Here is an 18,149-nt window from a genome sequence, read left to right as displayed (position 1 = left end):
GGTTTTGTGGTCAAGGGAGGATTCATCATTTTTTAAAACTGCCGAGGAATAATTTTCTGTGAGATGAATTAATTCTTTTTTAAGCGCCACTCATTCCCAGGGGGTCCATGTCCGTCGTTAAACATTATTATATTGAATTATGAGATGATTTTGCTACATATGATACTGATTCAACACTTCTTATTATTTTTCAATTTTTTTCAAATTTATTATTTTGCAATTTTCTGAAATAATTCTTAATGTTAATAATTATTAATGGAGTTCATTCAACATCATACGTAGCATTATCATTCTAAAAAAATAAATAGTTCTGTCAGGAAAATGATTCTTTGGCAAAAGTAATTTTATTAACGATATTTTTTTTACTTGTATATATGCGCGTCGAAAGATAAAAATTGAGACAATGAATTTCATTGAGGAAAAAAAGCTTTCGTGGTCAGGGGAGCGTTCATAATTTTTAGTAACTTGTGGTTATAAAATTGAATGAGTGATTTCTTCACACTTGAACTTGATTTTTATGTGCATTCTTATTCACTCCAGTAAATGATTTTTTTTTAATATAAAAAAATGTTTTCTTCATCCAGATGAAGACATGGTTATTAAACCATAAAGTTTACTATCTGATTATTAAAAAAAAAGCGTAAAAAACGGGAAACAATTTTCTAATTAACGAAAATGTTTTTTATTTGTGAAAAAAATATTTAGCTCTTCTCTCTTCTTCATTTGCAGTTGGGTCCATGTACGTGTGTATGCTCTACGCCATCTTATTCCTGAAACTATGGTCATACGTTCAGGTCAACATGTGGTGCCGCACGAGTACGAAAAAATCAGCGACCCAGAGCAGAATGCGGAGACAATCGCTGTCATATAATAATCTGCAGGGTGAGTGAATCAATCCTTCTCGCTAGAGACCCATAATACTCCAATTAATTTGGAGTGATTATATACATGCAATTATAATGTGCTGCGAAATTTAATTTACCTCTATAACAATCAGTCATATGAGTGATCACAGTGATGAGGTTATCCGAGCGGTACGAAAACGGGGTTATTAAATTTTCAATTATGTGATTAATCTAATGGCAAGTTATTTCAAAAGCTACACTCAGAGGAAAAATGGCTGAATATCACAGAACTAATTTCTTGAGCTAAATGCGTCATCTCTTGTAGAGAAATTGCCCGCAGTGTCAGAAAGGAAGTGGAATTGTGTTAGCAGTTGAGTAGTAATTTTCAGGAGAGCGACAGTGAGCTGGGATTGGGGGAAAGATCATGACATTCTGAAATTCAGTGGAAATTCTGTGAAATTGCAATGGAATTTCGATTTTTTCAGCACCGGGAAGCCGAGAATTCTCTAATTCACTCGAATTTTTAATGAAAACATGAATATTCACTTATAATACCAAAAGAGCTTTAAAATTCCAGATAGGTTGATTGCAAGAATGAAGTTTTTCTGTTTAAAAAAATCTTGAGCCCGAAATGCGAGTGATTTTTTCCTGAAAAACTTGATGACTTCGTTACCTGATTAATTTTAAAACTTCGATGGTATTCCGGACATTATCGTTTCCATCCAAATATCGGCCAACAGAATTGAATCATGAGATAGAATCGATCGGTCAATTTCAATGAGGAGTTTATTTCACTGAAAGCAACTACCGGAGAATTTTTTTTTTAACTGTGTTGATAACCACGCTGATTGTACCACGTGAAATTCAAATTGGAAAAATAATCACCTGAATTTTCGGGATTTCTATTAATTCTCATGGAATAATTGAACTGGAATTGACGAATTTCATTCATTTTCCTCCGAAATTTTGAGTTTTCAATTACTTCTCAATGAACTCTTTGAAATGTCGATAGAACTTTTCACTGTTAAAAATTTTCGTCTAAATTTTCCGCGTTAAATCCTGGAAATTTTTATCGTGTTTAATTTCCACTGAAATTTCAGGAAATCTTGTCATTAAAAAGCCAAATATTCCATTGATTTTCTGTTTGAATGATGTGAAAAACAATAAAATACTTGATTTTTCAGTTCAATTATTCCGTGAAAATGCGGAAAAATCAGGAGAATTCAAGGAAAAATAGATAATTCATGTCATTTTGCTTCTGAATATTCATTTTCCATTGATTATTTTTGGTAATCGGATCTGGCCTTCCCTGGGCCAATCAGAGTTCAGTATTCAATAACATGAAGTACTTCCCAATTAAAATTGCAGCGGTTATTTCCCCCTAGCTTTGATAATTTCCTTGTAGCTTTTGATAATTTTCCTCTAGCTCTGCAATTGTTTCTCTAACCAAATAACTGTCAAATATTATCCTGTGGAGTGAAAGAATGTCATGAAGAAAATCAAAATGAGTCGGTTTGGGAAGGAGCCGATTACCAAAAATAATCCGTCGAATACCACTCGACCTCCAAAATTAATCGGATATTTCCGTGATGTTTTCCTGCGTATCACCGGTCGGGATAAGTTTTGCACAAAAATCCCTCGCGCTGCGCGCTCGGCATTTTAATCTGCAAAACTTCTCCTTCTCGTTGCTACGCAACAAAACAATCAGGGAATATCCGATAATTTTGGAGGTCTCGTGAAATTACTACTGAAAATTCACTCAAGTTATGAAATTTACGTCTCACATGAAATTTCATAACCATTTTTTCCCTAAATCGGATTCAATGTCACTCGCATGGGAACTACCACCCCGTTTTCCACGAAGTTTCCAAAAATTTCCAACAGTGTAATCTGATAAAAATTTCGATGAAGTGTACCGGAAATTTCATTCAAAAATTTGCCACCCTATAGTGCAGAGTAAGAGAAATAACACAAGCCATTAGATGTCCGCAAAAACCTGGAATTAGTCGGGTACATGTGGATTTCAATGGGCGTGTCTCTGGCATTTCAGCAATTTAAGGGCCTCCAGCAATTGTTCAGCGTAAAATTGCCAGCTCTGGTTCGACGAAAGAAACCAACGACGTTGCCACACTCTACTACCCAGGTAGTAGAGTTAATTTTCGAGATTCCTCTTACGTTTCCCGGCTCTTTTAACGGCCATACATTGTGGCTACGTGCTTTTCTCCACTTTCACCACACCCCCATTTCTCAGTAGGCGACCTTCGAGATATATGAACCAGGGTGGGAAGGAGGATAGTTGGTGGCGGTGGGTCTGGGGGCACCCGAGGAATCCTGAAGGTACAACGCTGGAATTACGGGCCATCCTAGCGTTTTCCCCCTCCCCCTGGAGGCGTGATTGAAAATGGAGGAATGAAAAAATGTAATTTATATCCGTAAAGTAAAGAGGCTCGCTAATAAAAGTTTCCGGGAGAAAAATGTACAGTAGAAATTATCCAGAAGATGTGGGTACAATTACCGAACGTAATGTAGTCGGCCGGCAGAATGAAAAGTGATGGAAATTTTCGTCTGAATTTTCTGGTTTAAATGTCGAGAATTTGCATCAAGAGACATTCCTATTGGAATTTCGGGTGATCGATTCATTGAAAAATCAAGAATTTCATTGATTTTCTGGTGTTGGATCAGAAGTTTTTCCCTTATGTAACGGGGGCTGTAGTACATACATATCATTTTTTATCCGTAAAGTCGATATTTGTTCAATATGAAATGATCGATTGATCATTACATATTGGGAACCGATTATTTTTGCTGTGCGGATATTTCTTGCAGAGAAGATCATTCCTTTGCACATACTTTTGGAAAACAAGAATAATCAACAATTTTCATTGCTTTTTCGATAAAATTTTGAATTCTGTATTTCCAAACATAACAAATCAAAAATTTCTGCAATAAAATAAAAATGAAATACTTATTTCAATGAGAATATTTGAATTACACTGATAAAAAAATATAATTCTACCGATCAAAGTGGTTTCAGACGAACGAATGCCCGAAATTTCTGTACAAAATCTCCTTCAATAAACTAGCGAACGTTACTAGATTAGTTTATACTATTTCATTTCAATTTATTTTTCCTCCAGTTCCGTCTCGATGTGGGAACAATTACCGAACGTAATGTAGTCGGGCGGCAGTATGAAACGTGAAAATTTGCGTCTGAATTTTCTGGGTTAAATGTCGAGAATTTTTACCAAGAGACATTGCCATTGGAATTTCAGGTGATCGCTTCATTGAAAAATCAAGAATTTCATTGATTTTCTGGTGTTGGATCAGAAGCTTTTCCCTTATGTAACGGGGGCTGTAGTACATACACATCATTTTTTATCCGTAAAGTCGATATTTGTTCAATGTGAAATGATCGATTGATCATTACATATTGGGAACCGATTATTTTTGCTGTGCGGATATTTCTTGCAGAGAAGATCATTCCTTTGCACATACTTTTGGAAAACAAGAATAATCAACAATTTTCATTGCTTTTTCGATAAAATTTTGAATTCTGTATTTCCAAACATAACAAATCAAAAATTTCTGCAATAAAATAAAAATGAAATACTTATTTCAATGACAATATTTGAATTACACTGATAAAAAAATATAATTCTACCGATCAAAGTGGTTTCAGACGAACGAATGCCCGAAATTTCTGTACAAAATCTCCTTCAATAAACTAGCGAACGTTACTAGATTAGTTTATACTATTTCATTTCAATTTATTTTCTCTCCAATTCCGTCGCGATGTGGGTACAATTACCGAACGTAATGTAGTCGGGCGGCAGTATGAAACGTGAAAATTTGCGTCTGAATTTTCTGGGTTAAATGTCGAGAATTTTTACCAAGAGACATTGCCATTGGAATTTCAGGTGATCGCTTCATTGAAAAATCAAGAATTTCAGTGATTTTCTGGTGTTGGATCAGTAGCTGAATGAAATGCGTAATTTGATGCGAATAAAAACGCAAATAACAGTCAACTTTAAGTTTGAATGGAAGCTTTATGATAAGCCCCTTGAATAAACTTATTTACTGGGTTTGAATAAACTTTATTTAATTCTAAAAAAATTCGTCAGGATAATTTTTGCAATATATTTTTTTCTCCGTATGTGGAAGAATAATGTGAAGAAGGCATTGTGTATCCTTGACGCACTCTGAGACGATGCACTTTCAAGCGGACAACAGTGACTGAAAGTCATTTCTTCATCAATGTTTTTTTTTCTCTCTTCAATTTAATTTTCGTGGAAACCGAGAGAGGAAATTGGCCTACGAATGAAAGCTTCATTATGAGCCTCTTCAATAAATTTATTAACTTGATTTGAATACACTTTATTTAACTCAAAAACCTCAGGGTTTACAGTTTCATTCGTTCTGAGATTAAAAACTGTTCCTTCACGTTAGAATAATGTTTGCAATATTCTACCCTCGTATGTGAAGGAAAAACGTGGAGGAGGATTGTCTGTTCTTCGTGCACTCTGAAACGCCGGAGTTTTAAGCGAATAACAAGTAGTGAAAATCATTTGCCTAATGGTTTTTTTTCTTTCTTCAATTTACGTTTCATGGAAATTGAGAGAGTGAAATTGGCTTTTGGAAAAATTGCCTGTATCGTTTGACGGAGATAAACAACACACAACTATTAAACATTACAACGATCGACATTCACGTTGTTTATATTTAAAAAAACATTTTCATTTTATATGACTAACAATTCAAATAACAGTCAAGTTTATGTTTGAATGAAAACTTTATTATGAGCCCCTTGAATAAACTCATTTACTTAATTTGAATGACTTTTTTTTAATTAAAAAAACCTCTGGGTTTACATTTTTATTCGATCTCAGAAATTAAAAATTGAAGAAGGTATTTTCACACGGAGAAAATTATTTACTGAATTTCAACAAACTGGTGGATAAAATTTATCAACAAGTTGTTGAATTTCACCAAATAATTTTCTCCGTACAAGCGAAGAACAAGGACTGAAAATCATTTCTCTAATGATTTTTTTCTCTCTTCAATTTAAGTTTCATGGAAACCGCGAGAGTGAAATTGGCCTTTGGAAAAATTGCCGGTATCGTCTGACGGACTTTCAACAACACGCAACTATCAAACATCATAAAAACCGACATTTACGTTATTTATATTAAAACAACTTTTTATTTTTAGTAAATTAAAACGCAAATATTCAAATTGATTTGAATAAATTTTGTTTAATTCAAAAAACCTTTGGGTTTACATTTTCATTCGTTCTCAGATTGAAAACTGTTCCTCCACGTCAGAAAAAGGTTACGAATTTCGATGTAGCGAACAGTATCGATGTTCTTCATGAAAAAGCTATTTTCTATTTCTGACGCACTCTGAAACGTTGAAGTTTCAAGCGGATAACAACGACTGAAAATCATTTCTTCAATGCTTTTTTTTCTCTCTTCAATTTAAGTTTCATGGAAACCGAGAGAGTGAAATTGGCCTTTGGAAAAATTGCCAGTATCGTCTGACGGACTTTCAACAACACGCAACTATCAAACATCATAAAAACCGACATTTACGTTATTTATATTAAAACAACTTTTTATTTTTAGTAAATTAAAACGCAAATATTCAAATTGATTTGAATGAATTTTGTTTAATTCAAAAAACCTTTGGGTTTACATTTTCATTCGTTCTCAGATTGAAAACTGTTCCTCCACGTCAGAAAAAGGTTACGAATTTCGATGTAGCGAACAGTATCGATGTTCTTCATGAAAAAGCTATTTTCTATTTCTGACGCACTCTGAAACGTTGAAGTTTCAAGCGGATAACAACGACTGAAAATCATTTCTTCAATGCTTTTTTTTCTCTCTTCAATTTAAGTTTCATGGAAACCGAGAGAGTGAAATTGGCCTTTGGAAAAATTGCCGGTATCGTCTGACGGACTTTTAACAACACGCAACTATCAAACATCATAAAAACCGACATTTACGTTATTTATATTAAAACAACTTTTTATTTTTAGTAAATTAAAACGCAAATATTCAAATTGATTTGAATGAATTTTGTTTAATTCAAAAAACCTCCGGGTTTGCTTTTTCATTCGTTCGCAGATTGAAAACTGTTCCTCCACGTCAGAAAAAGGTTACGAATTTCGATGTAGCGAACAGTATCGATGTTCTTCATGAAAAAGCTATTTTCTATTTCTGACGCACTCTGAAACGTTGAAGTTTCAAGCGGATAACAACGATTGAAAATCATTTCTTCAATGCTTTTTTTTCTCTCTTCAATTTAAGTTTCATGGAAACCGCGAGAGAAATTGGCCTTTGGAAAAATTGCCGGTATCGTCTGACGGACTTTTAACAACACGCAACTACCCAACATCATAACGATCGACATTTACGTGGAATTGAGCCCCTGGCGGGGGATATTTTCTGGAAGCCGTAGAATTGAAATGAGTCAACGACACGCAATCACCATGTCTAACCGGGCGGCATTTGCTCGATTGCTCGTCTGATTCGAGTTATTTCTTTTTGCTTAATTCTTCGGGGGAGGGGACAATTGGAGAATTTTTATGTTTAATATCCGGGGGTTATTACAGAGTCGTGTGGGGTAAGAGCCAGAGGAATTCCCCTCTGGCGGCGGGATTTTTTGTCTTGGCGGCAGGAATTCAGGGGAACAGAATAATTCCCGCGTGTCAAGTAGAAACTGCCTGCTCATGGCAGACTGTGCGACGGTCGAAATGAAATGTCGTGTTGCTTAACAAACGTTCACTAATGACTGCATGAAATTCAATGTTTTTTGTCAAATATAGGTAGTGTTGAGTCCTCTCAATTGCCATCAATGAAATTTTAATTCATTCATTAGTTTTTTTAATTTTCGAATTTTTTCGAAAATCGGTTGTTGCACGATAACTAAAAAAATGTTCTAAATTCATTGAATGATGGCTTAAAAGATTTGTTTGGATGTCCTTTTGACCGAGTTCGAAGATGAAGGCGATAGCAATAATCGTTATTTGGATTTATTTGAAAATTTGCAAAACGTTATATTTTTTGAAAAATCAATAGAATTTCAAAGTTTTAAGCAACGTGAAGACAACAATTCCTCAACCTATTTGATTTGTCCATCAAAACATGAATATTCAATACGCAGAAAATACGCAGAATTACCCAGAATTTCCAATTAATTAAAAAATAGGGAATACATCAACTAAGTTTTTCCGATTTTAGGACAGAAATTCACAGTTCCCATTAATTTTTCCCCGAAGTTATGAAGTTCCAATGTCCGTGAAATCGTGACTTCATAAAAATTTCCCAGCAATGTACCGGGAATGTCAGTAAAAACAATTTTGCCTCCTAACTTGTCCCCATTTCCGCCTCCGCGCACAGCGACCCCCGTGAAATATCATATTGATTCAATAATTGAGTATTGAACCTGCTGATGAAGCAGACGTCATTCCCCCGGAAAACGGATAAGGGCGATCCGATAAGACGAAGGACTAAAAAATGCGAAAGAATCCCCAGCAGATAGTCATGCTCACAGACAACCCAGCAAAGAAAAACGTTCTGGAATTTCATTTGAGCCGGATGCCTCGCGCTCGTTACGTCGTTGGCACGTAAAAGGAGGAAGACCCGGGGAATGAGGAATCTGGAGGCGTCAAAGTGGCAGGGGGGAGGGGGAGGAGGCGAGGAAAGCATGGCAAGACATCGACAAGGCATCCGTGGCGCGTAGTTGTTGGTAATCCTTCAGTATCTGATGGTTTGGTCGGTGCGATATTCAAGGAAAGTGAAGGTCCCCAGCAGACGCCGTGAGATTGTGGGAGAGGGAAAGAAGATGAACGGATAAATTTTCCAATTTGACCTGTTAGGAGTCCGCCACCCGCTTGCCGCCTATAGTGAAGGCACCCCCAACCCCCTAGTCCTCCCCCGCCCCCACCACCCCGCCCCTCCCGCGCTTCATCGTACCTCCTTCCAATCCACCAATCTTCCTGCCTGATTTGAATTCCAAATTGGATTATCCATCGGATTTGGATAATTGAAGAAATTCTACCAGTAAGACTGGATTTTTGGTCGCAGCCGATTGACATACGACGACTCATATCATTATGCGCCTGAATCTCTCTATATTGTAAAAATCCAAATCGACCTCTGGTGATAGAAATTTGGTACTTGGAATTGAGACTCCGAAATTGAGGCTCGCAAGGGTTATGAGGGTTTCGAAGGTCAAAATAAGGGTAATGAGGGTCGGAGTAAGGGTCACAAGGGTTAGATTAAGGGCCAAATAAGGGTCACAAGGGTGAATTAAGGGCCTAAATAAGTGTCACAAGGATCAGATTAAAGGTCGCAAGGGTCAAAGCAAGGGTTTCAATATCTCTTTATATTGTAAAAATCCAAATCAACTTGTAGCGATAAAAATTTGATACTTGAAATTAAGACTGAAATTAAGGGTCACAAGGGCGAAAATAAGGGCCATGAAGGTCAGAATAAGGGCTTCAAGTGTCAGAATGAGGGCCACAAGGGTCAGATTAAGCATCCAAATAAGAGTAACAAGGGTCGCAAGGGTCAAAAGAAGGGTCTCAAGATCTCTTTATATTGTAAAAATTCAAATCGCCTTCTGGTGATAAAAATTTGGTTCGCGAAATTAAGACTCCCAAATTAAGGGTCACAAGGGCCATGAGGGGCAGAATAAGGGTTATGACGTTTGAAATAAGGGTCACGAGGGTGAAGATAAGGGCCATAAGGGTCAGAATAAGGGCCACAAGGGTCAGATCAAGGGCCAAAATAAGAGTAACAAGGATCAGATTAAGGGTCACATGGTCAAAAGAAGGGTCTCAATATCTCTCTACATTGTAAAAATCCAAATCGATTTTTACTAAAGAAAATTTCGTGTCTGGTCTATCAAACGTCTCGTTTTTAAACAGAAAAGACGTTTCATTTTAATTCATTGGAAATAAGTCATTAAGAAGTTAGCAGATACGACACATTTTTCTCGCCATTATTTTAATCAGTGTATTTTACCACCAACAGCTTCGGCAGTTCATCAATGTAGCACCGAATCGGAGGAAGTATGGCATGACGCTAACGGGTCAAGTCTTTTGGTTCAGTATCCGGATAATCTTCACATTGGCGATCTCATCTACTACATACTAGCACCAACACTCTGCTACGAGCTGAACTTTCCACGTACACAGAGAATACGAAAAAGGTAACAACTGTTTTCAACATTTTAAGAAACTTTAAATGTATTCGTTGGAAAAAGTTTTGCACCGATCGATCACGGGGATCGGTAAAAGGTCAGTTCGATTGAATTTATCTGTGTTCATTGAGGGAGGCATACACGTTTATTCTATCTAAAACTAGTGGGAAAGGAGTTGAGGAGAAAAAGAAATAGAGAAAACTGTTCCGTAAAGTTTTAGCTTCGTAAATGAGCACCAGTCTTTGCTCCATCCCATTTCTTGCTCATCTACAAGTCTCTCTCGCTCGTTCCTTTCTTGTCTGCATTACACAGAAGTCTTTTCACTTTCTTCATTTTCATTTCTTTTCTCCCTCGTTCTTCTGTTTTTTTTTACCCTCTTTGCTACCTTATATTTTTTTTTCCTTTTTCCTCTGAATGAAAGTCAGACGAGTAGACACGACGCATTGTAAGGGACCCAATGTGAAAAGGCACTCGTTGAATTAGATTCGAGTGGATGCCATTGTTGCAAGACCAAGTGGGAGGCAACAAACTCTCGACAGTTATACCCACGAGTGATGTATTTCACTTTGCACATCCGACCTGTTTTAACCGGTCTGTGTGTGCCTCCAACTGGACCAGAAAATACGAAGATTCACGATTCAACTCCGAGTGTATCCTTTCCACTTGTCTGAGTCCCCAATTTTTTCTCGTCCACGAGTGATTGAACCAACTAACGATTTGTATCTGCTCCTCTGATTTCAGGTTCTTGATAAAACGAATCTTTGAAGTATTCGTTGGCTGCCAGGTGGTGATGTCTCTCTGTCAGCAGTGGATGATCCCGTCGGTTAAGAATTCACTCATACCGTTCACGGTGAGTTTCACCTTCCGTTGGGGAGTATTCAATTTTCTTCTTTTTCTCAAGACTTTGGTGTGATGGAACGATGTAATTCTCTGAAAAATTTCACGCCATGCGCCGCTTTGAATCGGAAAAAATATAAAACGAAGTTTTTAGGCGCTTGCGATGTACAATTGGTCGAACTGTAAATAAGATTTTTTACAGTCTGCGAGACGAATAGACTCGGATTTTTCTCCGTTGGTCCAGGAAAATTTACTGAACGTGAGAATAACTTGTGCCGAAACTTTAAAAATACTGCGTATAATTTTTCTGTTACGCAGAATAATTTTTTACCGAACGAATCGTAAAATATCTTCCACTAACAGGTATTTTTTCATTGAATTATACTTCGCTCCGCGATTACCTTTCGTACAGTAAAATTTGCAACGATTTTCTAAGTAATTTTTATTCAACTTTTCTCTCTCGATATTATAAAAATCCAAATCGACTTCTGGTGATAGAAAATTGACACTCGAAATTAAGACTCCACAATTAAAGGTCGCAAGGGTTAAAATAAGGGTCACGAGGGTCAGATTAGAAGTCACAAAGGTCGTGAGGGTCAGAATAAGGCTCGCAAGGGTCATATGGATCAGATTAAGGGTCACGAGGGATATAATGAGTGTCACGAGGGTCAGATTAAGGGTCACAAAGGTTAGAATAAGAATGATGGGGGTCATACGGGGGGTGGCGAGCGGAGCGAGGAGAGGGCGTAGCCCCCTAGTAATTAACGAAAAAACAATCACACATTTCACAATTCTCCATGAGATGTAACAAATATTATTGTGCACTCAATTTCTCAATATTCGATTCAATCATTTCGTAATTTTTCTTTTCCATTTGACGCTCAATCAACTCTTGCTTTCTTTCTTCATTCATTCCATAAATTCTAGAAATAATTAGGTGCTCCGCACTCAAAAAACAACGCATTGCGTAGTCAATAAAGCCCCTGAAATAATTTTTCTCATTCTGAGTGAAGATTTAAGATGCAAAATTGACATTTCCCCTAATGTCAGCGTTACAGGCCCCAACGAATGAACAATTAACATCGAGACAAATGAAACTCATTCCAACTGTTGATTATTTCGTTCTGATAAATTATAATTATGAAATGTTAACGTGGCAAAGTTGATGAAACGAAGCCATCAACTTTGAACACACGAGTGAAATTCAAAAAGCAGGAGAGTCCGGTACTATTACCAGAAAGCCCTCTGCATCCACAACTAACCTGCGCATAAATTCCATGGACAAGTACATCTACAAGACCCTCACGTATTAGGTACCTGATAGACCGCCTAGTACACGTATTCCAAACTGTGTTCACCACCCTTTCGCACGTCTGCTTCAACTCTGTATATATATTCAAAATAGGTTATACGAAGTCGACTATGGGGGGGGCTTAGCCTGACAACTTCCCAACCACAATTCATCCGAAAACCCTAAGCTAAAGTTTTGCGGGTTGTAACAGGCTTTACTTGTGGGTGAACGCGAGAACGTGCTAATCGAGCGATCGGTACAGGTACTTTTAACCTCGTGCCTCGGGAGATTTATGGCGTCACCCTGATGTCATCAAATCTCGTTTCTTTGATTTTTTTTTGGGATTTAGGAGTTTGTGGAGATGATTGAAATGATTATTTTGAGTAGTTCTTATGTGAAGACTGAGGTACGTGACTTTGTGCTCGGTTATTTGAGGTAAATGCGTTATGCATTAATCGGAAAACAAATATACCTGCATTGAGTGTAAAATATATTCAACTCAACTATTTTATTCTTGACTCGACTATGAAATATACTTGATTCAAGTATGAAAACTTGTAATCAAATGATCAAATAAGGGATTTTGACCCCCTTGGCCCTTGTAGCCTTGGTGTACCCTGTGACCCTTATGGCCCTTATGACCCTAAAGGTCCCAAGGGCCTGCCGGGGCACAAAGATCACATCCGTTACCCCTTCTTGTAACATCAAATAGATTTATAATCAAATAACAATAAACAATTCAGTAGCGAAGTGGTGAAGCGGTTTAAGTCGACTAATGTCTCCGTTGAGTTTTTGAGGAATATTTCCGAATCTAAGGGAGTAGCGAAATTTTAGTAATTACATTTGTTGTAGCTCTCAATCGACTCTACAAAAAATATCTTAACAAAAATTTTGCTATCTCCCTTAGATTCCGAAATATTCATTGAAAACTGGTCGACAGTCAAAATTGACTTGTACCGTTTTACCACTTAGCTACTGAATCAATATTGTTTAATATTAATTGTTTAATAAATTAAAATAACTTGATTCAAATATATTTTATATTCAATTGAGGGATGGGTATTTCACTTCGAAGATGATTTTTTTGTATCAGGCCGGGTTGTAGCAAGCCCTCTTAAGTGTAATAAAAGGGTCAGGCATTAGGTGTCAGAATATTAGGGTCAAAACCTTAGGGTCAGAATATAAAAGTAAAAAAAGTGGGTGTCAGGCAATGAGGGTCTAAATATAAGTCATATATTATGCTTGATCACCACTTTTAGCCCTTATATGACCCTCATTGCCTGACACCCACTTTTTTTACTTTTATATTCTGACCCTAATTTTTTGATCCTAATATTCTGACCCTCTTTTTTTAACCCTAACATTCTGACCCTCATTCCTTCACCTTTACATTCAGGCCCTCAGTTTTTGATTCTAATATTCCGATCCTCATTTTTTAACCTCCACCTTTTGACCCTTATATTCTCACACTTAGTGTCTGACCCTTATGTTACACTTGAGAGCGCTTGGTACAGCCCGGGCTGGTACGAAATAATCATCTTCAAATTGAAACACCCATTCCACATTCGAGTATAAAATATACGTGAAGCACAAATCGACGAATTTCCCCACATTAAATCCCCCTGTTAAAATACCTCCATATTTTCTACATTTGATAACTTTGAAATGATAATCAGGCATGAATATGCCAATTAGTAGTGTGAATAGTATTCCACGTCAGCTGCGCCAAGAAAAAGCTCATTCAAACCAATTCCCCTCCCAATATTACCAATTCGCTCTCTCTTCACACGACAATAACCCCAAGACTCCTAGTTTAAACGTAGACCGTGATGGAAGGGCCGTCCCCTGAGGCTGGATTATTGCAAAATGGATGAAATATCGCATCGATTTCCCACCTTGCCAACGATGCCTCGATAATCCCTCTCGTCTTTGTCGCGGGATGGAGAAGAAAAAAGAGGAGATTCTATGGGAGAAAAAGGACTATAAAAAAGTAGTCGCAGTCATCCTTGCAGGGCTGCAGAAAAGTCTTTATGAAGACTTTTCTTGTTTATTTTTTTATCCTCCACTTTGTTAGTTTTCTCGCTCCCTGACTCCTCAACTCATTCCTCCACAGTTGCGGGTCTGCTTGTCTTTTGCTTCGAAGTACCTTGACATGTTGCATTTTTCCAACAATGAGAATTGTTTGGCTTCATAACTTCAGCTACGTGAGTATTTATTTCAGGCAATGGTGGGGTTTTATTGTTTATACATGATGAGAGCGATTCGACCATCAGATTAGATTTAAACAATTTCAGTCATTTATTTACAAACAACGCATGTTGAAAAAAATCATAATTCTATGCAAAATGGAATTTGAATGGCACTGAATATTCGTGATTTTTTTCAAATTTTTCTCCCGTAATTTAGCTGACAAATTTGATGATTGAAAATGGTTGAATCTACACTGAAAGAAAAAACTACTTTTGGTAGAGAAAGTTTACTTAGCACTGGAAATCGAGATTGCTGTAGGATTACTTGACTTGTTTGGTAATTTTTCTCCGACTTTTTTCTTTGGGTAGTTTAGTTTTACGAATTTAATTACGTGGATATTTATTTCAACTAATGGTATCTTTCTATATTATGAAAATCCAAATCGACTTCTGGTGATAAAAATTTGGTACTCGAAATTAAGACTCGGCAATTGTGGGTCACAAGGGTCACGAGGGTCAAAATAATGGTCACGAGGGCTATATTACGGGTCCCGAGGTTCAGAATCAGGGTCATGAGGGTCAGAATAAGGATCACGAGAGAATAAGGGTCACGACGGTTGGAATAAGGGTCGCAAGGGTCAGATTAAGGGTTACAGGCGTCAGATTAAGGGTCACGAGGTTCAAAATCCGGGTCCCGAGGGTCAGATTAAGGGTCACGGGGGGTATAATGAGGGTCAAAATGAGGGGCACAAGGTTCGCAATAAGGATGATGGGGGTTGGGCTAGGCGAGCAGGAGGCGTAGCCCCCCTAGTATAGTACATAAGGGATTATTATTTATACGTGATGAAAATCGTCTAGTCGGATTACGCTGAAAACCTCCTTTTAGCTGGAAACTGAAATTAATAGGGAATGGGTCCGTGCTCTTATGAAAATTACACTCTCCACCAGTTTTAATAACAATTCTTACAGGCATTTCATATCTCATTCTATCCTGATAATGAACAAAGCTCACTTTATCTCACCGAAAAGCCTTCTGAGTATCTCCTCGTAGAGGCATTTACCGTAAGGTACCCTTTTAATTTTATTTATATTGCATTCGTCGGCTCAACCGGGCAACCCTCAAACTCCGAGGCCCAAGGTACGTTCTCCCTCGCTAATCTCGTCAGTCTAAAGCCTCGTTTTCCATTTCCTGTTGTAAGACCATTGGAATAATAGAGATCAAGGAGAAAGAACGGAGGGAAAATGAGATGCTTCCTTCGTGTGCCTTCAGTAAAGTCATGAATATTTCCTGAGGCTCAATAGAAACATGGAAACTCGAGGTTAAATTTTGTCTGGGGTTATGCAAGGGGAATTCAAACATCTGAAAGTTTGGAGGAACAACTTGAAAATTGCTGCTGGAAAATTTCTTATGCATTGTCTTCTGCTTCCCTTCAGGAGTTTTTTTCCTCACCACATTTAAGCCTCTGTGTTATTCCTTGAAGAACGGAGAAAAATGGAGATACGCGAGGGAAATTTTTATTCAAGTTCCTCAATTTTTTAATTAGGCACATCCAATTTTTTCGTTATTTCTGGGGGTAATTGTTGAACCTTGGAAATAAATACAAGGTTACTTTCCTATTGGGGGATTTTTTTAGTGCTTCTCCAGAATTTTTTCCAGTCGAGTTGACAGATTTATAATATATGTACATGTAATGTGATTCCATCACTGAATACATAAATTGACCATTTCAAATAATAATTGCGAATAATAAATCAGTTTTAATGAAATTAGAATGAATATTGAAATGAAACAATAGATTCGATTGATTTGAATGACGCTAAATTAAATTATCAATCAATAATTTCATCTATCAATTGACAAATTTATAAAAACTGATTATTTCAAATAACAACTGCGAAGAATATATCAATTTTAATAAAATTAGAATGAATATTGAAGCAAAACAATAGACTAGAATTATTTGAATAATGCTAAGCAAAATTATCAATAAATACTTTCAAAAGGAACTGAAAAAGTTCGAGTGCCCCAAAAATACCCAGATTTTTCTCTCCATCCGCATAAAAAAATGAAAAGATGAAAATTCAAGAGAAATAAGTGATGAAAGCTATGAGGACGGATGAGGGCGATTTTGACGAGAGACATCGAAGATCCGTCTCAAGAATCTCAGCAACGATGAACGAGACATCTTGTAGGGAGTCTACAAGTTATTGTTAGGCCTCGGAAGCAAATTAAGTGATATTCTCTTGTTGAGAAATTTTTCCAGTGCTTCTCCAGATTTTTTTCCATTCGAGCAATTGTTATTTGAAATAACCAGTTTATAACGATTTTATAAATCTGTCAATTGACAATTGCGAATAATAAATTAATTCTACTAAAATGAGAATGAATATTGAAACGAAACACTAGACTAAATTGATTTGAACATTGCCAAGTAAAATTATCAATAAATACTTTCAAAAGAAACTGAAAAATTTCGAGTGCCCCAAAAATACCCAGATTTTTCTCTCCATCCGCATAAAAAAATGAAAAGATGAAAATCCAAGAGAAATAAGTGACGAAAGCCATGAGGACGGATGAGGGCGATTTTGACGAGAGACATCGAAGATCCGTCTCAAGAATCTCAGCAACGATGAACGAGACATCTTGTAGGGAGTCTACAAGTTATTGTTAGGCCTCGGAAGCAAATTAAGTGATATTCTCTTGTTGAGAAATTTTTCCAGTGCTTCTCCAGATTTTTTTCCATTCGAGCAATTGTTATTTGAAATAACCAGTTTATAACGATTTTATAAATCTGTCAATTGACAATTGCGAATAATAAATTAATTCTACTAAAATGAGAATGAATATTGAAACGAAACACTAGACTAAATTGATTTGAACGTTGCCAAGTAAAATTATCAATAAATACTTTCAAAAGGAACTGAAAAAGTTCGAGTGCCCCAAAAATACCAGATTTTTCTCTCCATCCGCATAAAAAAATGAAAAGATGAAAATTCGAGGGAAATAAGTGATGAAAGCCATGAGGACGGATGAGGGCGATTTTGATGAGAGACATCGAAGATCCGTCTCAAGAATCTCAGCAACGATGAACGAGACCTCTTCAACCTTTCAACGTCGTCCGGCTTATTATAACCCTTTGTGGCTGTTTTCGAGACGCTATATACAGCCAACTTGTGCATCAGCTCTGGCTCACGATACAAACACCAACTTCGATCCAACTATAAAACCCCCAGAACGTTCAACTCCGTCCATCTATACCTGCTTTAGCCCGTAGCCTTCGCATATCGCAAACTTCTTTTTTATCCCCCCGGCCTCCTTCGTATCTGGAGGGCTCTTGAAGTTTGTCGGCTGAATGACAAAACCCCTTATGATTGAGCCTCCTTCAGGCAATAATAATAGGTGATTGATTTTTTTCATGATTTCGCAGAGGAGCAGAGGAGGGATTATTTTTTTATCTATATGTATATTCACTCGAGGGAGATAGAGATACAATAGAAGTGATGTCACTATGAAAGGAGAAAATTTTCTTGAATTAGAAATATTGGATGGGTTAAAAAAAACTATCCGTCTGCTCCAGTATTTTTTTAGATATGACAATTATTATATTATTACTAGGGTCTGAATAATCTTAAAGTCACGCACGGAAAAAGTTAATAGAAAAACCTATCGAATTCGCTAGAAAATTCTATTAAATTTCTGTTAAACTTTCTATTAGTTTTCGGCTGATTCTATTGACATGTTCAATAGAGATCATTCAATAGAAAAAGTCAACAGAATTCGAT

At 36.9% G+C, this 18,149-nt stretch overlaps 1 protein-coding gene across 1 annotated transcript in view; it reads left to right on the top strand.

The window, feature by feature from the left end:
* The window catches only part of LOC107036296 (diacylglycerol O-acyltransferase 1), a 73,276-nt gene that overhangs the window by 35,877 nt on the left and 19,250 nt on the right, over positions 1-18,149 (top strand). The window contains exons 6-8 of the mRNA XM_015254175.1: positions 730-882; positions 9,881-10,058; positions 10,791-10,899. Of these exons, the coding sequence (XP_015109661.1) occupies positions 730-882; positions 9,881-10,058; positions 10,791-10,899 (440 nt within the window). The remainder of the gene's footprint in view (positions 1-729; positions 883-9,880; positions 10,059-10,790; positions 10,900-18,149) is intronic.

This window comes from Diachasma alloeum, unplaced genomic scaffold, assembly GCF_001412515.2.
Source record: "Diachasma alloeum isolate Michigan unplaced genomic scaffold, Dall2.0 Dall_scaffold_00208, whole genome shotgun sequence".
NCBI classification, from domain to species: Eukaryota; Metazoa; Arthropoda; class Insecta; order Hymenoptera; family Braconidae; genus Diachasma; species Diachasma alloeum.
This window is presented reverse-complemented; position numbering and strand designations above follow the sequence as displayed.